Genomic DNA, 26028 nt, shown 5'->3' with positions numbered 1-26028 from the left:
CTGTTATAAATCTGCCAGAAAAAAGATTTAAATGTTAAATAAAACAGTTCCTTTGCAAAAAAGCTTACTATAAAATTTAAGAATTCGTTAACGATAATAATGTTTTTATAGAAAAACTTTAAATCTATAGCGCTGACAATATTATCTGATTACATTAATAATGAGTGCGTAGCGACTTCTATGTTGATTATCGCATGCCTCTTACTTGTTATACTGTAATTATTTATATAAAAAAAAACATTTATTAAAAAGAGCAACACACAAGTTTCTTGCTCGTTCTTGTGATGAATCTGCATTCCGAATGAGTGGTAGAATCAAAATATGACTATTCAAAAGTGCTTGTAATGAGTTTATTTGTATAAAGATTATTTCTATTTCTATTTCTTATATTAGTTAACATTTAAACTGCTTCTTTGATATATTCGTAAGTTAATACAAATGTTCTGATTTGCTGGGGACTTAGTATTATCGGTTTATCTAAGTTTACATTATCCATTGGCTTCAAGTCTTCATCCTCACTAAAACTTATGTCTTGGGCACCGTAAGCTTCGTTAAAGTTTTTCACAAACTTTTCTTTTTTATCCCACTGCAATGGAACCCAGTCTTTCAGCCACACATTCCCGCCTAAAGTCGTCTCGTTCACGCCCAAAATTTTTATAACCTCAAAAAGATTTTTGAGCAAAACTTCTTTAACACCGTTTCTAACGTCAGATTTCTCCAGATAGTTCTCCAATCTCAACAAAATGGTACCTCCATTCCATTTCTCTAACGTTAAGATGTGGACTCCTAGAGGCAATTTCGTTTTTATAGCACTGAATTCATTGTTCTGCTTATACCACATTCGTTTCGTGTTTATGCCGTAAACAGATTTCTTTGAGACAAAAACCGTTGGTTTTAATTCGATCTCTTTGGAGAATTTCTTCTCGAAAATTCTATTGTTATTAGCTTTTGTTATATATAAATAATGTTTGCCTCTTACAATTAGACCCCGGCCATTTTCGGTTTCGTTTACAAAAGCCTGGATGCCAGCGTCGTCTGTGAATAGTTGACGGTTCAGCATTAGATCTATTTGGCCATCGCTCAAGGAACTTCCACCTTGTGCTCTGTCGTTGAAGACTGAAAATCGAATGTTCCTCTTCAGATCTTCTATGTAGATCTTCGAAGTCACCGGATAGAAGTTTCCTGGAGATATATTTATTTAATTCAAATTCAAAATATCTTTATTCATGTGGGTCTATTACAGACTCTTATGATATGTCAAATCTACCGTCAGTTCGGAATGATTTCGAGATGAGAAGAACTGACAAGAAACTCAGCTCGTATTCAAAATATCTTTATTCATGTGGGTCTATTACAGACTCTTATGATATGTCAAATCTACCGTCAGTTCGGAATGATTTCGAGATGAGAAGAACTGACAAGAAACTCAGGTCGTAATCTTTTAAAATATTATTGAAAAGAATACGAGCAATAACAATTCTCACAGCCCCATATAGTCCCAAGTTAAAAAATAGCTCGCCTTCCGATGGTCGCGGAATCGATTCCTCGCACGATACAAACATTCGTATTCATGAGTATGATTTTTTGTATCGGTCTGGGTGTTTTCTATGTATATTATGTACTAACTGTACCTACGACTTCGTCCGCGTAGAATTTAACTTTATTTTTCTAAAATAAAAGTAGTACTTAGCCTAAGTTACTCCTTATTACATCATCTACCTGTCAAAAAAAGTGCCGTCAAAATCGGTCCCGCCATTACAGAGATTAGCCGGAACAAACAGATCGACAGACAGACAGACAAAAATTATAAAAAAATGTTATTTTGGTATATGTACCTAATATATATTCATATGTATGTAGTAAAAAACGGTTATTTCAATATTACAAACAGACACTCCAATTTTATTTATATGTATAGATAAACGATAATCACCAGCCACAGGATCCTGGTTTCCCAACTCGAAGGATGCTCTGCTATTCCTTATCCTCTTAAGAGTTTGTCTCCCATTAGAGTCTGTATAGAACACACCTTTATTGTCCAAATCTGTTGAATATCTTATGAACACATCTTTACCTGAAATTCAAGCATACAATCTTATTAATATTACTAGCTTTTGTCCGCGGCTTCGCTCGCGTTAATTTATCCCCTTAGGGGTGGAATTTATCAAAATCCTTTCTTAGGGGATGCCTACGTCATAGTAGCTTTATGCATGCAAAGTCTCAGCACATCGTGGTAAATTCACGATGGTTTCCAGGAGGAACCACTTTATGGTCAACCTGACATGGTACTGTAGCGCTGTGGTTATCCTCATCACTGTATCGTTATATATGATGTGATGAGGTGTCGCTACATAATATATTATTTATTGTAGTATGTAGGTAGTGAGTACACCGGTAAATAATTGTACCAGCTGTAATAATTGTACTAATTATTAAGTTTCGTATTTATTGGTATTGGTATGTAATATTATGTTATCTGTTTGCGTAAACTATATAGATAGATACTTATTACTAAGAAAATGACATAAATATTAAAGCTACAGAAACTTGGATATTCTGTTTATCAAAAATGTAAATATTAAACTTGAATAAACTGTAAATAATGTGCTGAATTATAATATTAAACTACTTATACTATATAAATACTATAACAAGGATTACACATATATTGATATGGTGAAAGGCTCCGCGACACTGATGATGACGAAGATGATGCAAGACAATGCTTGCGGACTAAGTTGGGTAAGCAGCTGGTAACAAAGCTCTGCAGATAAGGGATCTCCTAAGTAATTTGTTCAGTTAGTAGATGTTTTTAGTTGTTTTTTAACTAATGGATGGGTCGCAAGTGTTGACTGAAATATTACAAGTGTAGGCACAGTACATTACCTCTCCCTTTACCTCTACAGCGGTTATTCAGAACTTACCAATATTATCTTTGCATGGTATAGGACCAATCAACCATTCCAATTCGATATACGGTGTCCGACGATAGAGTCTTAAAGCGAATGAGGCATAATCTGCAAATTGAGCGTGTAATTCTTGCAGTAGACCATTCTTGTAGGCTCTCATATCGTAATAGTCAGATATAACCTCTGGTTTAGGGTCCATAGCTCTGAACACGTAAGCACCTGGTCTTTTATTAGTGGTACCCATTTTGTCAGGGTCATCTGATGCGTAGAAAAGGAATTCTATATTCAGAGATATGTTTATTCCATTTATTAATTCCACTAGTTTGATTTTGCCTTTATCGTTTATATTAACTTTTATAAACTGCAATAGAGTTATTTCGTTAGTAGTTGTTATGTTGTCTTATTGTTTGATACGAACGAGGTTTAAAGAAAGAGAATTTGTTGAGTTTCTTATCAGTTCTTCTCAGTTGCCTCTGTGGTTTAACGTATCCTTACTAATTTACTAATAAAATTATAATACGAAAGTAACTCTGCTTGTCTGAATCTTTCGCACTTTCACGCCATGACTATTGAACCGTTTTAAATGAAATTTGGTACACAGATAGTTTAAACCCTGAGAAAGAACATAGGCACTTTTTAATGCGAAAAAAGAATTGTAAGTTGTATGTAAGTCTCGTAATTTTTAAAGCTAGAAGCTAGAAATTTATTTTTTTAACTATTGATTAAATATAAATAAAAATGACAACTAAAGTTTGTAAAAGGTGGTAGAAAATAAAATAGAGGATGAAAGTTTGAATAGAGATTCTTCATTTTTGTAGCTAGAATGATGAAACATTTTCTTTGACTTTTTTGGATTAGATTATTAAATATTAGACGCGCCCGTGATTTATTTCGCATTTATAATATTAATAAGATATTTTTTATTTGCTTACTAACAATCACCTTCCTCTCACTGCTGATAACAACAAGTGACAAGTCAGTAAAAAGCTCTCGGTAAATTGGTCTTGATTTGTACCAGTTGTCTTGGCAACTAATTATATTAAATTCTTTTAACAAAAATGCAACAGTATCTGCAGGTGCTCATAACAATATCCCTAATTGAATTTAAACATTAGTCTATATTTTTGTAATTATGTACAACATTTATTTCAAAAGAATACGAGCTGAGTTTCTTGTCAGTTCTCATCTCGAAATCATTCCGAACTGACGGTAGATTTGACATATCATAAGAGTCTGTAATAGACCTACATGAATAAAGATATTTTGAATTGATTTGGATTGATCCCTATATCCCCAAGATTCAAGAAACTTTGAAACCTCTCTCTGTATCTAAATTAATACATTGATCAAGAAATTGCCTTGCTCATAAATTGCTAACTAAATCGATAAGATAGTAAAAATCATATATTGAAAACTTACTCTGTTCCTTATAAAATGATCTGTCACTTCCACATATTGGGATCCTCTCCAAATTTCTTCTTTTGGATCCTCAAATTCTTCATCAGGTTTTGTTGTCGCTTCAAATTTCTTATTCGCTTTTTCTTTATTAACCTTATATTCATCACGAGATGTCGTAATGTTATCTTCTTTATTCATATTTGTTGTTATAAATTCATCAACTGATGTATTCGTTACTGTTCTTTCTTTATTCATAGTAACATTTATTATTGTGTTATCTGTAGTTACACTCATTTTATCATTAGTTTTAATATTTGCTGTGTTAATTTTAGAATCAAAATTTACAACTTTATTAATATCATTAATACCTTCACTTACTGCCTCAGAATTTGCACTCGCGACTGTTGTTAAACGATTTGAATCATTAACATCATTTAATCCTATTTTTGGTACAATACTATCAGTTTCATTATTACTCTCATCTTTGGTATCGTTAACTTTACTTTCATCAAAATATTCATAATCATTATCATTATTAAGTTCAGAAACATGTTCAAACGCATTCATAGGTTCGTTATCATCGTAATTGAATGAGTTCGTCTGTCTAACGTAATATTTCTTATTATTTCTGTTTATTTTCTTGATGATGGATCGTTTATTTCTAATCCAGCCTAGTTTGCGGTCTCTTATGTAGTACGAACGGTACCCCATAGGTGGTACATCATCAGCTATGAATACCAGTTCGTAACGGCCTCTGGATTTTCGGTATGGTATTTGACAAACCGGTTCCGGTATAGGTATTAGGGCACAACGAATTTTCTGCCCTGGAAAGAAAATGCAATAAAAAAATAAGAAGGAAAAGAAATATGTTTGTTTTATGGTATTATTATTTTAATAATTATTATTTTATTCCACAAATTGTTATTTAAATGATAATAATGGATTGTAATATTAATAATACTTATAAATATAATCTATATATATAAATAAAATTGGAAGGACAATAAAAAAATAAGAAGGAAAAGAAATATGTTTTATGGTATAATTATTATAATAATTATTATTTTATTCCACAAATTATTATTTAAATGATAATAATGGATTGTAATATTAATAATACTTATAAATATAATCTATATATAAATAAAATTGGAGTGTCTGTTTGTAATATTGAAATAACCGTTTTTTACTACATGCATATGAATATAAATACGGTACATACACCAAAATAACATTTTTTAAAATTTTTGTCTTTCTGTCTGTCTGTCCGTTTGTTCCGGCTAATCTCTGAAATGGCTGGACCGATTTTGACCGGACTTTTTTTGACCATTGATTTTTTTGGCAGGTAGCTGATGTAATAAGGAGTAACTTAGGCTACTTTTATTTTAGAAATATAAAGTTAAATTCCACGCGGACGAAGTCGCGGGAACAGCTAGTAATAAATAATATTACCGTCTGGTCTATAGACTACATAGTCACTTCTGTATGTTGGCAATCGTACAGGTACAGTGACAGGCCACGCCAGGGGATTGTATATAACTACCTGAAAAATAAAAATGTTATTTAATTAGTACATATTAGAATTTTTTTTTTACATTTATATGTAATACTAGCTGTACCCGCGACTTCGTCCGCGTGGAATTATACTTTACTTTTCTATAATAAATGTAGCCTAAGTTACTCCTTATTACATCAGCTACCTGCCAAAAAAAGTCCCGTCAAAATCGGTCCAGCCATTTCAGAGATTAGCCGGAACAAACAGACCGACAGACAGACAGACAAAAATTATAAAAAAATGTTATTTTGGTATATGTACCATGCATGTAGTAAAAAACGTTTATTTCAATATTACAAACAGACATTCCAATTTTATTTATATGTATAGATACGTATACCGAACCGGTTTTAATGACAAAAACGCTGTAAACGTTGTTTATAAGGACATTCTGTTTGTAGTAGGTAGGTATATTTAATATCAGCATTGCACCCGTGCGAAGCCGGGGCGGGTCAAATTCAAATTCAAAAATTATTTATTCATGTAGGACATTTTAGCCGCTTATGAACGTCAAGTTTTTATATTTTAATTTTTTTCCCTACCGTCCAGTTCGGTATATATAATAATTATATATAAACTCACAAAGAAGTGTTCTCCGTGTGTGCTCAGGCAACACGAAATGTTGAATGAACATCTGTAGTATACAGTTTCCTTCGGACTGTCTCGCAGTTTGCTAGAAATTAGAAAAATACTGGGTCATGATCTATTCTAGGAGATAGGGCATGCCCTATGTCTATTCTAGGCGATGGGGCTTGCCCTATGTCTATTCTACGAGATGGGACCTACCCTATGTCTATTCTAGGAGATAGGGCCTGCCCTATGTCTATTATACGAGATGGGGCCTGCCCTATGTCTATTCTAGGAGATGGGGCCTGCCCTATGTCCGTTCTACGAGATGGGATTTACCCTATGTCTATTCTACGAGATGGGGCCTGCCCTATGTCTATTATACGAGATAGGGCCTGCCCTATGTCTATTATACGAGATGGGGCCTGCCCTATGTCTATTCTAGGAGATGGGGCCTGCCCTATGTCTATTCTACGAGATGGGACCTACCCTATGTCTATTCTACGAGATGGGGCCTACCCTATGTCTATTCGAGGAGATAGGGCCTGCCCTATTTCTATTATACGAGATGGGGCCTGCTCTATGTCTATTCTACGAGATGGGGCCTGCCCTATGTCTATTCTACGAGATGGGGCCTGCCCTATGTCTATTCTACGAGATGGGGCCTGCCCTATGTCTATTCTACGAGATGGGGCCTGCCCTATTTATTTATTTATTCTTTATTGCACTTTTAAAAATTGTACAATTTGGCGAGCTTAATGCCATATGGCATTCTCTACCAGCTAACCATTAGGTAAGAACAGAAAGCGGTTGATGGGCAGTGGTGGGAAAGGACTATGTCTATTCTACGAGATTGGACCTGCCCTATGTCTATTCTAGGAGATGGGGCCTGCCCTATGTCTATTCTAGACGATAGGGCGGGCCAGCCCTTTGTGTAATCTATTAGATGGGGCTTGCCCTATGTCTATTCTAGGAGATGGGGCTTGCCCTATGTCTATTCTACGAGATGGGGCCTGCCCTATGTCAATTCTATGAGATGGGGCCTGCCCTATGTCTATTCTAGGACATAGGGCCTGCCTTATATCATCTAAAGGACGGTCCAACGCCGCTAAAGTCCCTGTAGAATGCTAACGCGACCTTGGGACTCCGGCAATAGCCCTCGTAGGTACACCGACAGAACAATTCACACAGCGCCATCTAATCCCAAGCTACGGGGGAAAGGGCATTGTTAGTAATGTGGACAAATAACCCCATAGCTGGCAATGTACCATGTCAGGTTGTACTCCACGAGGTTCCCCTGGAAATTATCGTGATAAATTTATGGTTAATTTACCATGATGGGCTAAAATGATCTGACCTCGTGCTCATCTTATCATCCTCCACTGGTGCCCCGCCAGCGTAAACCGTTAGCGCAGGCGAGTGTACCATCATTGCCTATACATATAAATAAAATTGGAGTGTCTGTTTGTAATATTGAAATAACCGTTTTTTACTACAGGCGTATGAATATAAATACGGTACATACCAAAATAACATTGTTTACAATTCTAGTCTGTCTGTCTGTTTGTTCCGACTAATCTCTGAAACGGCTGGACCGATTTTGACGGGACTCCTTTTGGCAGGTAGCTGATGTAATAAGAAGTAACTTAGACTATTTTTATTTAAGAAAAATTCTTTTAACTTAGGAAAATAAAGTTAAATTCCACACGGACGAAGTCGCGAGTACAGCTAGTATACAATATAAATATACATTTATTTTGTCTGTTTGTTCCGGATAATCTCTGGAATGGCTGGACCGATTTTGACGGGATTTTTTTAGATTTAAATTCCACGCGGACGAAGTCATATGAAAAAAAAACCTATTTACCAACCAACGCGTATGTGACTTTCCTGGTGTTTCAGGAAATATTTTGAATTTATTATTTAGACTTACTTGAAAGCCTGTCTGATCACACTTATAGCTTGCTGGGTGCCAATGTACATTTTCTCAGTGTAGTAATCTTTAACATGCTGACGCATTGCTCCAGATATTATGTTATGATCTTGAAATACTCCTGAAATAATAATAATAAAACCATGGACAATTAACACAGCGCCATCTAGTCCCACGGGGCGCAGAGCTTGTGTTATGGGTACTAGACAACTGATATAAATAAATAAATAACCCTGGACAATTAACACAGCGCCATCTAGTCCCACGGTAAGCAGAGCTTGTGTTATGGATACTAGATAACTGATATAAATACATAGGATACTTTATTTTTGTAAATACATACATAATATACACAGAATACCGACCGATACAAAAGATCATACTCATGAATACAAATGTTTGTATTGTGCGAGGAATCGAACCCGCGACCATCGGAAGTAAGGCAGTGTGCTAAACCGTTAGCCCACCGGGGCCATCAAAATGTGTATGAATGTATTTATATGGATGGATTTACCATTTATCCAGTTGTATTGTTCAAAAAACTGGTCATTATTACCCAGCTGTGCTGTCACTTGCAATTGTTTTGCCATCTATGGATAAAAAGATAAATAATAATAAAAAAGAAAGATAAAGCCAGTTGAATAATAATAAAAATCCAGGATGTAATAAGAATTAATAAGAATAATTTATTTTATTTATACTAGCTGTTCCCGCGTCTTCGTCCGTGTGGAATTTAACTTTATTTTTCTAAAATAAAAGTAGCCTAAATTACTCCTTATTACATCAGCTACCTGCCAAAACAGTCCCGTCAAAATCGGTCCAGCCATTTCAGAGATTAGCCGGAACAAACAGAGAGACAGACAAAAATTGAAATAAAAATGTTATTTTAGCGTATGTACCGTATTTATATTTATATGCATGTAGTAAGAAACGGTTATTTCGATATTACAAACAGACACTCCAATTTTATTTATATGTATAGATATTTCACTTTATTGATTCATTGTTTTTTCGATAGTTCTCAATTTTATTCCAATATTATCATATTCTAGTGTTTTCACCATTTAGTCATACTGTATGTATGTGTTCACCGATCAGTTCTGGATTTATAAATCTATATATATGTAACTCAAAGGTGACTGACGTAGTGATCTATCAACGCACAGCCCAAACCACTGTACGGATCGGCCTGAAATTTGGCATGCGTAGATGTTATGACGTAGGCATCCGCTAAGAAAGGATTTAGATTAATTCTACCCCCAAGGGGATAAAATAGGGGATGAAAGTTAGTATGAAACTTAGTCAATTTTAAACCAATGGGGCTGAGACTTTGCATGCATAAAGCTACTATGCTATGACGTAGGCATTTCCTGAGAAAGGATTTTGATAAATTCCACCCCTAAGGGGATAAATTAACGCGAGCGAAGCCGCGGGCAAAAGCTAGTGAAAGTATATACATTTTTTTGTTGTATTTATAATAAAACAAATATAAAAAAAAAATGTCTGTCTGACGTTTCTGAGTTGTAAAATTACACCAAAAATATTCCTAACATAAATAAATAAAAAATACATTCGATTCACATGATAGTGTAATAAAAATATGTTCTAATTAATGTCTCTTATTTGAAATCAGTCACAATGTAATGTAGAAGTAAAAGATTATTTCTTACCTGCAGGTATAAATGCCCTTCTCTGGCCATATACTTGATGTTGGGTCGTGAGGTATAGAACCCAGTTGTATATGTAGCTGAATCGTAGGCATAAGGTAAGAAGTCGTCTTGCTTCGTCGACAGTTGGGGACTGTAGCCAGTACCATCAGAAAATAAAAAAAAAGGAATTTAACAAAGTTTATACCTAGTAAAAACTCGTCTGCGTGTGTACCTCAGTCTCACCTATTTCTGCCAAGCAGCTTTGTAAGTTTCGGTTGTAGGGTATAGATTAGGAAGTGAAATTACAGGTTAAGAGGCTTTTTTTTTTCGGACTACTGTAATGCTGTTGGCCGCAGCTGGCCTTTACAGCTTCACCACACGTTAGGGGGCGAGTGCAGATGACACTCCAAACCAAAGGAAGGACTTATGGAGCGGCTGAAGGACAACTCCTGCCTGACGGATACGACTTTAGTCTGAGGGCACCACTAGGGGTTCGAACCTCGGCTCAGGCCGTCGTAATTTCGATCCCCGTTTGAATTGGACGGGGGATCGATCAGAGGGGCGCCCGGGCGCGCGCAGGTGCCCAGTTGAATGTGCGATAATGTGTGTTTGAGGTCGTCGTCTTCGCCGGCGAGGACGGTGTCGTGTGTGTGTGTAAAAGTGTGGTCGGGGTGGAACGGGTGGGCCCGTGGAGAGGTTACCTGCCGTTATGGGGTCGTCGGGGTCAATGAGAACGTGCCTCGGGCGACGTTGTCGCGTATGTCTGATATTACTCCTCGGTGCGTAGTCGACCGCACTGACTATAAGCGGGTTAGGGTGGGATTGGGCAGAGTCGAAGTAGCGTCGAGACGCTTCCTTCATAAACTGCTTGATGGAGAACAGATTAAGATCGCGGTGGAGATCTACGCTACGAACGAACCACGGCGCACCGGTGGCTCGACGCAGAAACCTATTCTGTATGATCTGTAGTCGGTTAATTAAATAGTAGGGTATGTGGGCGAATACGAGACTAGCGTAAGTCATGATGGGACGGATGCAAGCCTTGTATAATGTCAGCTTGTTGAGAAGCGACATTTTACTCTGCTTGTTAATAAAGGGATAGAGTCGCCCTAGTATAAAGGCGGCTCGGTCGCGGACACGCTTGATGTGAGGACGAAACGTTAGTTTCCTGTCTAGGGTGAGGATAAGAGGCGTGACATCAAGGGCGGGTCCAGCTTTGGCGCCAGGAGGGGGTCACATCGACTATGTGTTCAAGTCAAGAACTTATAATTTAATTTTGATAACAATAGATACAAGTAAAAAGTAGGTATTTTATTAATGAACAAAGTTATTATATTATATTAAATTAATTAAATATTGAAGGTATGTAGTTACATAAAATCTGTATGGTGACAAAATATATAAATAAAATTATTATGTTCAATTAGTGGTCCACTTAAGTCCTGGGCTCAGGGGGGGTCATGACCCCCATGACCCCCCTGGATCCGCCGTTGCGTGACATCTTAGTCCTTTGGAATGATAACATGAGTGATATCACGGGTGTCACATGATAACGTGATATAGACATGTATATAGGTAATGCTTCACCAACCAACCAACCAAGTCAGAGGAATTACTAGTATCTGCTGACACAATAAGTCTGAGCCGAGGTTCGAACCCATAATGCCCTCAAACTGTAGTCGTATCCGTCAGGCGGGAGTTGTCCTTCAGCCGCTCCGTAAGTTCTTTGGTTTGGAGCTTTAGATACGATTTAGTATAAAACTTACTGCTGTTCTAGACAGGCCAAGTTCCCTCGTTCCCACTTTAACCGCATATAAACATACACGTATATATGTATGTAAGTATGTATTTAATTATAGGAGCCAACAGAATATCAGTGCTGCAGACTTATCTGTAGCTTCATGCTGAGTTGGTTGCCTCTTCATCATTGCGACACATAAAGACACCTCCATTTTTATTTTATTTCGTAACATTATATTTCTGTATTATTTAATTTGTAAACTTTATTTCTATTTATATGCTTGGGAAACTACTCTGCTACCAAAATGTTAGGGAAACGTCAGTCACGTACCTGTATGGTTCTGCGGATTTCTTGGGCTTCAGGGTCTCGAAGATATCTTCGCTAGCTTTCCAGTTTCACAGTAGGTTTCACAGTTCTAATTTATTTTAATTCACAACACAATGCGCGCGCGCGTCAAGGCCGCTGTACGGTCCGTGTGTTACTAGTTAAGGGAGGGGAGGGAAAGACGCGGGAACACAAACTAACGGACTCTAATATAATAATCCGTGCTTACGATGGTACAGGGTAGATTTTGAACATTATAAAATGTATCTCATGTATGCTATGTGTTTGTAATTGTTGAATAAAGAACTTATCTATGTATATAAATTAACCTTATAAACTTATAAACTATAACAATATGTATATAAATTAACCAAATAGCAGTTCGTTAATTTGTTCCTAACTTACTAGGCATCGTGTACAGCTTTCATATAGCAGGCTGGCGTCGAGTAGAACACGTTCAATCTCGTGCCATTCACAGTAGCATTGTTCACATGACTGGAACAATATAATATATATAAAATTCTCGTGTCACAATGTTAGTTACCATACTCCTCCGAAACGGCTTGACAGATTTTTATGAAATTTTATACATTCAGTAGGTCTGAGAATCGGCTGTTAGGTCTATAATCTATATGTCATGTCCCTAGGGTTGTCCAACCATATTTTTTTTTATTATCTTGTTTTTTTTTTATTTTAAATTTTTATTTGAGTTTTATTTGTATGTATATGTATTATATAATAGAAGAATAATTATAAAATAGAAGAAAAAGATATGGAACACGGAGCTATATATTATCAAAGATTGTCAAGACATTAAAGTATAAATTGAAATTTAAATTTAGAATACAAAATACATTTTTAATTAGCCATTACAGTATACAACAGTTTGTATGAACTCATTCTAAGAGTTTGTACGAACTTATTCTATGAGTTTGTATGAACTCACACTACGAGTTTGTATGAACTCACTCTACGAGTTTGCATGAACTCACTCTAAGAGTTTGTACGAACTTATTCTATGAGTTTGTATGAACTCACACTACAAGTTTGTATGAACTCACTCTACGAGTTTGCATAAACTCACTCTAAGAGTTTGTATGAACTCACTCTAAGAGTTTGTACGAACTTATTCTATGAGTTTGTATGAACTCACACTACGAGTTTGCATGAACTCACTCTAAGAGTTTGTACGAACTTATTCTATGAGTTTGTATGAACTCACTCTACGAGTTTGTATGAACTTACTCTATGAGTTTGTCAATATTGTTGAACCAGACGCTTGCATCGAAGTATCCAAGCCGTTGACCCATCACTACCATGATATTGTTGGTGGTGTAATACGGAGCTTGTCGGTGAAGAGCACTCTTGAAGAACGCATTCACCTATTCACAATTAAATTGAACAGATATTAATTACGTAGCGGTTTCTATGTTGATTATCGCATGCCTAATCCTTGTTAATGTAAATCTACTTAAAACAACATTTATTTAAAAGAGGAACACACAAGTTTCTTGCTCAATCTTCTTGTGATGAGTCTGCGTTCCGAATGAGTGGTAGAATAAAAAAATGTGACTCATTCAAAAGTGCTTGTATTAAGTTTATTTGATAATTACTTCTAATTCTATTTTATAGAGGTTATCTTTAAATAAGGAAGATAGGTAGGTAGATATAGTCGTTTGCGGCACACCTGACGGTAAGTTGCCGCACAATAGCACCCACAACACCAGGAGAATTATAAATGCGTTGCCCATTCCACCCCATTCTACTTCATTCTACCCCATTCTGCTCCAATCTCCCATTCTACTTTCTGCCTTTTAATAAGGAATAAACTCTTCATTTAATTAATTATAATGTAACGGTGCACCCGCCTGCGCTACCGGTATACGCTGGCGGGGCACCAGTGGAGGATGATAAGAACATGAGGTCAGGTCAGTTAGCACATCGTATTGAATTCACCATGAATTTATCACGATGGTTTCCAGGGGAAACCTCGTCCACATTACTAGCAATCCCAACAGAAAGTGAGCGCTGGAAACTATGTTTCCAGCATCATGCTGAGTTGTGGTGCACATTGACTCTGTTTTTTTAATGTGCAAATTATTTCTTATGTGATTATTATCTAAAACGAGTCAACAAAATTCTATTCTATACCATTCTATTCCATTCTACTCCAATCTACTCCATTCTACTCCATTCTACTCCATTCTACTCCATTCTACTCCATTCTACTCCAATCTACTCCAATCTACTCCATTCTACTCCATTCTACTCCATTCTACTCCATTCTACTCCATTCTACTCCATTCTACTCCATTCTACTCCAATCTACTCCATTCTACTCCATTCTACTCCATTCTACTCCATTCTACTCCAATCTACTCCATTCTACTCCATTCTGCTCCAATCTACTCCATTCTACTCCATTCTACTCCAATCTACTCCAATTCTACTCCATTCTACTCCATTCTACTCCATTCTACTCCATTCTACTCCATTCTACTCCATTCTACTCCAATCTACTCCATTCTACTCCATTCTACTCCAATCTACTCCATTCTACTCCATTCTACTCCATTCTACTCCAATCTACTCCAATCTACTCCAATCTACTCCATTCTACTACATTCTACTCCAATCTACTCCATTCTACTCCATTCTACTCCAATCTACTCCAATCTACTCCAATCTACTCCATTCTACTCCAATCTACTCCATTCTACTCCATTCTACTCCATTCTACTCCATTCTACTCCATTCTACTCCAATCTACTCCATTCTACTCCATTCTACTCCATTCTGCTCCAATCTACTCCATTCTACTCCATTCTACTCCATTCTACTCCATTCTACTCCATTCTACTACAATCTACTCCATTCTAGTCTATCATCTAAGTCACTCACCCTTTCATCGACGTTTTTAAATACACTATCTGAAGTCACGATGAGTGGGTCGTGACAGGTGCTGCCAAAACAGAAGCCAGGCGGGGACCAGTAGCCGTCGAACAGCTTGTGTGTGTATATGTCAGATTCAACACCTGCAAGTAAGGAAAAAGCAAAGTTTTGCATGAAAGTGTAAGAAATACCCCTTTATAATATTAGTAAGTGGTCGGGCCTGAAAAGAATTGCCTCCGTTTATAACCTGGAACTCAACCAGGGGGGAGGGAAAAAGGTAAAAAGAAGGAAAGGCTCACAGTTGATGGCTGGGGCGATCTCTTGCAGAACTGATGTAGAAGCTTATCATCCAAAGCTTGACTACATTTTTCACGGGTTTGGTCAGCACAAACTGTTATTAGCAATTTAATTTAGTTACCGCATCTCAACGCTAAGAAGTTTTGTATCGTATTGACATCACCTGTGACGTTTCACGCCACTGTGAGTTGATGAGGGATTTTCTTGTAACGGCACATAGTAAAAAATTAGGTAAGGAATGCAAGCCAGCACAACTGTTAAGATGAAAGAATATAAATAATCGTGGTCTATAAAAAAAAACAATCATTAAAACGACGCTAAGAAGTTTTGTATCGTATTGACATCACCTGTGACGTTTCACGCCACTGTGAGTTGATGAGGGATAAAGAGTTTCTTGTATCGGCACATAGATAGCACCGCTAGTCAAAAATTAGGAGTAAGGAATGCAAGCCAGCACAGTAAGAATTGAGATTAAGAGGAAAGAATATAAATAGTCGTGGTATATAAAAAAACATACCCAAATCATCACTTCCCCTCCAAACCGACGCTAAGAAGTTTTGTATCGTATTGACATCACCTGTGACGTTTCGCGCCACCGTGAGTTGATGAGGGATAAAGAGTTTCTTGTAACGGCACATAGATAGCACCGCTAGTTAAAAATTGGTAAGGAATGCAAGCCAGCACAGTAAGAATTGAGATTAAGATGAAAGAATATAAATAGTCGTGGTCTATAAAAAAAACATACCCAAATCATCACTTCCCCTCCAAACAAACTCTAAGGCGTTTCTCCTCATCCTCGCCAGTTCATCGTCGTAGCTGATCGGATTCACAAAATGGCCGTCAAACCCCATCTGTGCCATCAGGGAAGCAAACTCCCGAGAGTGCCCGAAAGCATCCGCTTGCCACGTAACTAAGGGCCGGCCGCAGTTCAGAAAGGTTTTATTTATTTTCCTAATAAGAAACAATATTCTCTTATTCTTTATTAGCTGTGCCCGCGGTTTTACTTGCGTGAAGTGAATAAATTCAAATTCAAAAATCATTATTCATGTAGGACATATGGGACACAGTTACCTAGATACATCAAAATAATAATTGCATTTAATAATGTCTAGTAAGACAAATTCAATATTGTCTACTAAGCACTGCTGTGTCTAAACTGTGTCACCCCACCTTACATTTTCCTATTGTTATTTAGTATATGCGACAGAAATATAAGATCAATATTTCTGTCGCAACAGACACATTATTAAATTTTTTCCCTACGTCCAGTTCAGTCATCATCATCATTATCATCTCAGCCCGGAAGACGTCCACTGCTGGACATAGGCCTCCCCCAAAGATCTCCACGACGATCGGTCCTGCGCTGCTCGCATCCAATGCCTTCCAGCGATCTTGACCAGATCGTCGGTCCACCTTGCTGGAGGTCTTCCCACGCTGCGTCTTCCGGTCCGTGGTCGCCACTCGAGGACTTTACAGCCCCAAAGGCCATCTGTCGTACGAGCTATGTGCCCTGCCCATTGCCACTTCAGAGTCAATTCAGTATATAGATCCGATTGAGAAGAACTGGCAAGAAACTCAATTGAATATATATTTTTTTAAAGCCAGTTTATTTACAATGTATATTTATATAGGTGTCTATGTCTAACATTAAATGAAAATCCCGTGCATGAACAACTATTGCCATGCACGCTCGTCATTCAAGTAATCATATAGTTTATTCGTATAGACTATATGTTATTCTGATTTATAAGCTATATTATTGTAAAGTTTCAACAAAATCCGTTCAGTACTGTCAGGTGGTTGGACCTGTAGCACTGCGACCTACATAGATCTATTGTGCTCGCCTTTTATCAGAGTTCGCTACCTAGACCCATCAGGTACAAGAATTGAAGGATATTCTTAGAAGCGATGGTTTTAATGATATATAAGTAATTTAGACTAAAAAATGAATTTAATAATAATAAAACTCTTTATTGTGCATAAAGGACCGAGTCAGTATGGTTCCTTTAATATGGTTAAGTACAATAATGAAGAAAGAAGAAAGAAAGAAAAATATTTTATTCAGTGCAATGTAAAAAATAATGGTTGGCTCATTCGTCATACTCGTGAACGGGTGCTACTTGTGGGGACTGGTCTGTTCGGGTTACGAACATTAATTGCACTATTTGCTTTTGACAAAATTCCAATAGCATATGCTGGTGGTCACTCTATTCTCCCAAATTTGAATTAAAAAATGAATCTATATTATTGTACGACATTTTCCAAATTCGATTGAAGTTATGACAATGTAAATACAACCTTAGGGTGTAGGTGAAGTGGTCGATGATTGCGTGGTAGCTGGTAGTCGCTTCATCACTCATACTCCACCCCCCGCCAACGAAGTACAGTCGGCCCTGACGGAGCAACTCGTAAACCATGCGGCGAACTGTACACGATGTGATAAAACTTGGTAACTTATGTACTATATACTAATATAGTTTTTTTAATATTTGACGGCCTCGGTGGTCTAGTGGTTTAATACACCGCTTTACGTCTGATGGTCGCGGGTTCGATTCCTTGCACGGCACAAACGGTATCATGAGTATGATTGTTTGTATTGGTTTGGGTGTTTTCTGATGTCTCATTTCTGTAATCTTATATAATACAATACAACGTATTTTTTTATAGCACAGAGGACAAACGAGCATGCGGCTCACCTGATGGTAAGAGATTACCGCCGCCCATGAGCACCCGCAACACCAGGGGAATTGCAAGTACATTGTCGGCCTTTTAAAAAGGAATAAGCTCTTTTCTTGAAGGTTTCAATATCGTATCGGTTCGGAAATACCATTGCTGGAAGGTGATTCCACAATGTGGTTGTTCGTGGAAAAAGTTTCTAGAAAACTGCACTGTGGAGGACCGCCATCCATCCAGATGATCAGGATGGTATTTATTTCAAAAAAGTTATTTGCAATCATACTTATGAATGCATACGTTTGGATTCTAGGAATCGAACCTGCGACTGTTGCAAGTAAGGTGGTGCTCTCAACCGCTAGACTATTGAGGCCGTCAGTTATGATTTCATAATTTTACCAGTATCATCTCTCTGCGACCACCAGTGGAAGAAATACGGCGTATCAGATAACGTAAACCTGGCCAATTAAGAAGAAATGATAAGTTAGATCTGTAGATGCGTTCGCCAGGATTCTGTGTATACACTTGTAATAAATCAAATAAACAATATAATAATAATAATAATCTCAGGACAATTCACACAGCGCCATCTAGACCCAAGTTAAGTTAGCTAAAGCTTGTGTTATGGATATTAGACAACTGATACAAGTACATAGATATTTTTTTTCGTAAATACATACTTATTATACATAGAAAACACCCAGACCGATACAAACAATCATACTCATGAATACAAATGTTTGTGCCGTGCGAGGAATCGAACCCGCGACCATCGGACGTAAAGCGGTGTGCTAGACCGCTAGACCACCGAGGTCGTCAAATATATATCTATCTAATATTTCTATCAACACATGGTACCCTTCCATTAGTACCTCTCCAGATAACATGGATTTAAGTTGAGTGTAAAGTCAGTCCACGTTACGACTCCGCGTGGAATGTACGCGTCACTAATAAGCCATGTAGCACACTACCAAACAAACTTACTAATGTACAATAAATAGTACAATTATTACACCTGTATACTCACTACCTACATACTACAATAAACAATATATTATGTGGCGACACCTCATCACATCATATATAACGATACAGTGGTGAGGTGATGATCACAGCGATACAAATGTATAGATAAAGAATTTTGTATTACATTCCAGTGTTTTTTAATCTGTGGGTAATAAAGTAAAGCTGGCGAATTAATAATAATAATAAGAGGCCATCTCCTCTCCTTAGGAGGGGAGATGAGAATTTTGTAAAATAATAATAATCTCAGGACAATTCACACAGCGCCATCTAGTCCCAAGTTAAGCTAGCTAAAGCTTGTGTTACGGGTACTAGATAACTGATACAAGTACATAGATATTTTTTTTCGTAAATACATACATATTATACATAGAAAACACCCAGACCGATACAAACAAGTGCCGTGCGAGGAATCGAACCCGCGACCACGTACGCGGACGGACGTAAAGCGGTGTGCTAGACCGCTAGACCACCGAGGTTGTCGATAAAACGATAAGTTAATTTTAATCTTCGGATATGTTCGCTAAGATTCTTTAAATATCTAATTATTACATGGTCTGTCCCCGCCTGCGATCAAACATTCACGAATTAATAGAATAATGTAATTTAAAAAAAAAATTGCAGTTTGTATTCACACAATTTTAAATATGTAATTTAATATAGCAACACACAAGTTTCTCGCTCATTCTTCTTGTGATGAGTCTGCGTTCCAAATAAAAAAATGACTTAACAAAAATTTTTATATTACTTTTATTTTAATAAAGATTTCTATTTTATTCTTTATTTTTAATAAAAATAAAGATTGAAATTACAACGGCCTGAGTCGAGGTTCGAACCCCTAGTGGTGCCCCCACACTAAAGTCGTATCCGTCAGGCAGGAGTTGGCCTTCAGCCGCTCTATAAGTCCTTCCGCGGGTTTAGAGTACCATCTGCACTCACCCCCTAACGTCCGGTGAAGCTGTAAAGGCCAGCTGCGGCCAACAGCATTAGTAGTCCGAAAAAAAACAATTTTAAATATATAACGCTGTACAACAATTATTTAAAAGAGCAACACACAAGTTTCTCTCTCGTTTTCTTGTGATGAGTGTGCGTTCCGAATGAGCGGTAGAAAAAAAAATGTGACTTTTCAAAAATATTTATATTAGTTTTATTTGAATAAAGATTTTTATTTTATTCTTTATTTTTAATAAAAATAAAGATCGAAATTACAACGGCCTAAGTCGAGGTTCGAACCCCTAGTGGTGCCTTCAGACTAAAGTCGTATGCATCAGGCAGGAGTTGGCCTTCAGCCGCTGCATAGGTCCTGCGGATTTGGAGTGATATCTGCACTCGCCCTTATCGTTCCGTGAAGATGTAAAGGCCAGCTGCGGCCAACAGCATTAGAACGGTTCGAAAAAAAACAATTTTAAATATGTAACGCTGAACAAAAATTATTTAAAAGAGCAACACGCAAGTTTCTCGCTCGTTCTTCTTGTGATGAGTCTGAGTTCCGAATGAGCGGTAGAAAAAAAAATATGACTATTCAAAAATATTTATATTAGTTTTATTTGAATAAATATTTCTATTTTATTCTTTATTTTTAATAAAAATAAAGAATAACGATCGAAATTACAACTGCCTGAGCCCAGTTTCGAATCCCTAGCGGTGCTATCAGACTAGTCGTATCCGTCAGGCATGATTTTGCCTTCAGCTGCTCCATGTCCTTTCGCGGGTTTGGAGTGCCATCTGCTGTCCCTATCGTTCGGAGAAACTGTAAAAGTCAGCTGCGGCCAACAGCATTAGAGTAGTGCGAAAAAAAACTTACTTTCTACGTTCTTTGGACCACAACTCTGTTATTGTGTAGTCCAGAATCCTCTTCATATTTATTTGACTCTGGTCGAAATAGTCATCGTCTGAAAATGGAAAATAAATAATATTCTCTTGAATGATATAATAATAATAATATCAGGACAATTCACACAGCGCCATCTAGACCCAAGTTAAGCTAGCTAAAGCTTGTGTTATGGGTACTAGATAACTGATACATATACATAGACATATATATATATATATTGTAAACACATACATATAAAACACCCAGACCGATACAAACAATCATACTCATGAATACAAATGTTTGTGCCGTGCGAGGAATCGAACCCGCGACCATCGGTCTTAAAGCGTTGTGCTAGACCGCTAGACCACCAAGGTCGTCACATTACGGTCATCATTGGGTCATTGGGCCTTTGGGCATTGGGCATATTATAAGACCATTATGTACACATGTTCCAGTAAATAAATTGAATTGAATTGAATTGAAATAAATTGGACGGTGTCCAATGTAGCCGTTGTTCATCTTAATTTTGTAGTGCAATCGTGTTCAAAAAATTCAGAATTCAAAATTGTATTGAAAAGTTCAAAATTGTAAAAAATGTTATTTTAGTGTATCTACCCATGTAGTAAAAAACGGTTATTACAATATTGTAAACAGACACTCCAATTTTATTTATATGTATAAATTACACTGGCAACATTTTTTTTATATTTCATTCATTAATCATATAAACATTCTGCCGAATTTCCATTTCCGCCCATAGTCTGCATGACTCCTGGCTTGTACGCTGCAAATTCTCGGAAACGTCATTTAAAGCTTAAAAAATAATATGTTAAAATAAGTTTCCGATAAAAAAAACCGGTATCTCAGGTACACCACTACCCCGCTATATATGGTAACATTATTTAAAAGTTTGACATTTATACCTGTCAAAACAGACTATATATTTTTTTTTGGTTCGGTTTTTCCCATTTTAGGGAAAGGCAAAAGGACTCAGCCCATACAGCCAGAACAGACTATAACTATGTAATATTATGTTATCTGTGCTATAACTAAGAATAACCAAAGTTCTGTTCTGTCTGTTGCATGTCAGAAATGACAAAATATGTGGAACTAATTGTAAAGATCTTAAAAACCACATATGTACCACATTTTAAGCAAAAAATATTCATTTCATTTATAACAGTGGGCCAGTTCTCATTACTTAATTGGCCCTGGTCCCAACCAATATGCTGCCCACTGCTGGGTGGTCTATCGGCGCTACCGTGGCAGATTGCCGTCGTCAGTGCCGTGACCATAGAGACAATTTTATTTTACATATTTGATTATTATTTCTTATGTATGTTAGTCTATAAGGTATTTATAATATGGGCCATGTAGCCTGAATTAAATAAATAAATAAATAAATTTAAGAAACAATACAGTAACTCACGTCCGGTGTAATGTTGGTGGAACGTCTTCGTATATCCGAGTTCTGCGTGCGTATGAGGTACAATGTGTACGTTAAGCGTATCAGGTTTTGTTAAGGGACAGCTCTGAAAAATAACATTTATATTAACCACTAGCTGATTCCGCAAATGTTGTTTTGCCATATCAATTAAAAACGCTTAAAAATAGGGGTTGGTGATAGAAGGGTGAAAGTTTTGAGTTCTCTATATATTAACGCCATTGTTGGCGACCGACCGCCGAACTCTTTTGATATTTGTATTATTTTTAAATTTATATTTGAAGAGTTCTTTTTTATATGTCATGTTATTTGATATACTTCAATTTATTGTATTATTCTATTATTGTCTTTCGTATAGTTCGCAATTGCACATATTAATATATTATATTATTACAAACTACGTGTTTTCATCATTTAGACACCCATACAGTCCACCGATCCGTTACAGCCATATTGTATGTTTTTTTGCAAATAATAAAAAATAAATGTTCGATTTTAACGACTAAGGGTTCCTTAAGGATTGTATCATTACATAGTATAAAATGGCTGTCGCTGTCTGTCCGTCCCTATGTACGCTTAAATCTTTAAAACTACGCAACGGATTTTGAAGCGGTTTTTTTAAATAGATTGATTGATTTATATGTATAATACATGTACATCCGGGCGAAGCCGGGCCCGTAGCTAGGAGATTATATTTTATTTTTAGTTCGCAGAGAAACTACGGTAACTCATATCATCAGCGATGGTAAATGACATATACATATTTCAGAAGTGACAAGTAATAGAACAATAGAAAATGGATTTTAAATATATCTGTGTACGGGCAATTGCACTTGTCTGCTTACTGTGTAATACCTACACACGTTTCACGTAATTGCGTAAGGTTTTACAACAAACTCAGTCTGTAGTCAATTTGCCAGAAAAAATATTCAAATGTGTCATAAAATATTTCCTTTGTAAAGCTTATTATAAAATTGAAGAATTTATAAATGATAATAATGTTTTTGTAGAAAATATCTAACTTAAAATCCATAGCGCTGACAATGTTATCTGATTGAACAGAGATTAAGTGCGTAGCGGTTTCTATGTTGATTGTCGCATGCCTAATCCTTGTTGTTAATTAAATATAAGTAAATCAATATTTATTTAAAAGAGCAACACACAAGTTTCTTGCTTATTCTTCTTGTGATGAGTCTGCATTCCGAATAAGCGGTAGAATAAAAAAACTTGACTATTCAAAAGTGCTTATATAAAGTTTATTTGAATAAAGATTACTTCTATTTCTAATATATTTCACCTCATTATTTTTATTATAGTTTTCTTTTTAAATGTAATTTATTTAAAATAATTTTCCTTTTGAAATTGTCTTTCCAAAGCGGTAATCATTGCTAATGCAGTACTACAGTTTCTTACAATTTCTAAATATTTATCGGATATAAAGAAAGAAAGAAAGAAAGAAAGAAAGAAAGAAAGAAAGAAAGAAAGAAAGAAAGAAAGAAAGAAAGAAAGAAAGAAAGAAAGAAAGAAAGAAAGAAAGAAAGAAAGAAAGAAAGAAAGAAAGAAAGAAAGAAAGAAAGAAAGAAAGAAAGAAAGAAAGAAAGAAAGAAAGAAAGAAAGAAAGAAAGAAAATTGTTTATTTGGTAGACTGAAAATAATTTTTAAATTTTAATTTACATTTTTATATTAATAATTACAGTACCAAATAGGTCTCCGCTCAGCATATGTCGTGACGGGGTGCCACGACGCTGGTTTTCTGCAAATACCTTCATATATAATAAATATAATAAAATAATAATAATAATACACATACATACATAAATCTAGGCGGATATACACTGCACCATTAAAAATTTTGCTGTATTGTTACTCTTTTTAAAATATTTGTCATTCTCACCATTATAATTTTTATCAACTGTATGAATAACTTCTTTTTCTTCTAAAAGCATCGTTAGTCTGAATTTCCAATCGACGAATGAATCGCCTTCCGCAGGATCGGCAACAATTTTTCCATTTTTATTTCAATTTAATTATTTTATTATATTTACTTTCTTTTCATCATAATTCGTGGGCGCAGTGAAAGCGTGCTATTGGGATTTTATTTATGCAGAGGACAAATAAGGAAACACCATTTTATTCGCAGTCGTCTTTTTATTAATATTATTATCTTTTTATATACAAATAATATATGTCAATATAACAAAGGAGTTTTATGTCCAACAATATTTATTGTAGTAATAAAAATCAGTGTTCAAGTAGCATTGAATTCTGAGGAGCGATGGTTTTTATCTAGCTCAATAGTGTATACCCTCATTAATCAATCAATAGCATTATCAAGGTGCTGTCGGCTTAAGCCCCCTCAATCTGTGTGTAAAGATCTGCATTCAGCGAGGCCGCCCTATGTTCGCATGTGTTTTACTTTCTTTCTTTTTCTAAGAATGGCAATTAAGATAGAACTTGTTCTTTCTTTTATGTATATTATTATAACCTAAAGGACGACATTTATTGTTTTCCATTAGGGAGGCAGTGCTTTTTTATTATATTCTTGTCCTATAAAAATATTATAACTGAAAAAGTAATAAGTTTACTTAGAACCTATTTCAAAAACGTAGGCATCATGTCATAAATTCATCAGAACACAGTCCGTTGTATATTCGGTAGAACACACAAAGCGATATATCTTTCGTCCAAATTTCCGCAGTGTCTCAAGACGAAGGTTTACGACCAATGTGTGTTCGATACCGTTAGAGACGTGGTCGCTAACTATGGGATCATCAACAATTCTCATAGCACGTTTCTCTGAACCGAATCAGCAAAACGACCGAGCTGGTATCTAGGTGACCGACATGCCCAAAATTGCGACTCTGAAGTGGCAATGGGCAGGGCAATGGACTCCATGTACAGATGGCCGTTGGGGCAATGTGATCATCGATCCACAAGACTAACAATCCGACGATCTGGTCCCGCTCTTCATCTCCGCAGTCAAAGATCTTTGACACCTGCTGGACGTCTTCCGCCGATGATGAAGCAGAAATACAGGATCGTGAATTTTCGAGCCCTTTATTCAATTACTCTAGCTTTTAGTTGAGACCTACCTAATTATATAACTCAACTAAAAAATATACAATGACCAAAAACAAGCGACCAAGAAATTCCCCGTTCCTTTCGATAGACGCGCACTTCACAGTATGGGTTGATTGATCTTTTAAGGATGCCAACCTTATGATAGATTTTTTAACATTCTAGATATTTTTATAAATTCTAAATATTACAGTTGGGACTGAGAGCCAATGTATATGTATCCTAGGGGTGCAGCCCAAAATTTTATATATAAGATCCGCCCTATGTGTATGATGTTTGCAGGAAACAGAGCAGGCATTGGAATTCTGCTAGTGTGTGAAATTTTATATGCATATTCAGTATGTCTGAGAATCGGCTACTATCTCATTTTTTAATTAACAAGTGCAATCGTCTTTTAGTTATTTCGTTGGTTTTCCTAATCCTAAATTATAAATGTCTGTTTCGGTTTATATAAATATAATTAAACGGTGCATCTTGCACAATTTTATGGTAAAAAAAATAGATTGTACCTTTCGACGTTCTCAGACCTACTGAATATGCATATAACCTTTATTTACCCTAAAATTATTACTATCCTACCATTATTTAATATTTCTACTATAGTTAAAGTTTCCTTACCTCATATCCACATGCTTCCCCCATATACCTCAACGGGGTCACCAGATCCTGTATCATTGGGTCCATGCAAATGACCGGAGACACCAGAAGAAATCGAAACAACCATAGCAT

General features: G+C 36.3%; 1 protein-coding gene across 1 annotated transcript; it reads right to left on the bottom strand.

Moving 5' to 3' along the window:
* Window positions 1-282: 282 nt before the first annotated feature.
* On the bottom strand, window positions 283-26028 carry LOC131842785 (lysosomal alpha-mannosidase-like). Its single transcript, XM_059191352.1, has 18 exons — window positions 25918-26028; window positions 22207-22309; window positions 20766-20853; window positions 18338-18396; window positions 17564-17690; window positions 16011-16216; window positions 14978-15111; window positions 13322-13458; window positions 12482-12571; window positions 10033-10162; window positions 8877-8952; window positions 8363-8483; window positions 6445-6535; window positions 5760-5850; window positions 4329-5131; window positions 2925-3270; window positions 1934-2074; window positions 283-1182 (listed from the first exon to the last, which is right to left on the bottom strand). Exons 1-18 carry the CDS (start codon window positions 26026-26028, stop codon window positions 401-403), a joined length of 3636 nt encoding a protein of 1211 aa, XP_059047335.1. The 3' UTR covers window positions 283-400.

This window comes from Achroia grisella, unplaced genomic scaffold (assembly GCF_030625045.1).
Source record: "Achroia grisella isolate CSIRO2021 unplaced genomic scaffold, CSIRO_AGI_Agris_v1 utg2471, whole genome shotgun sequence".
NCBI lineage: Eukaryota > Metazoa > Arthropoda > Insecta > Lepidoptera > Pyralidae > Achroia > Achroia grisella.
Note: the sequence above shows the minus strand (reverse complement) of the source record. Positions and strands in the feature narration are given on the sequence as shown.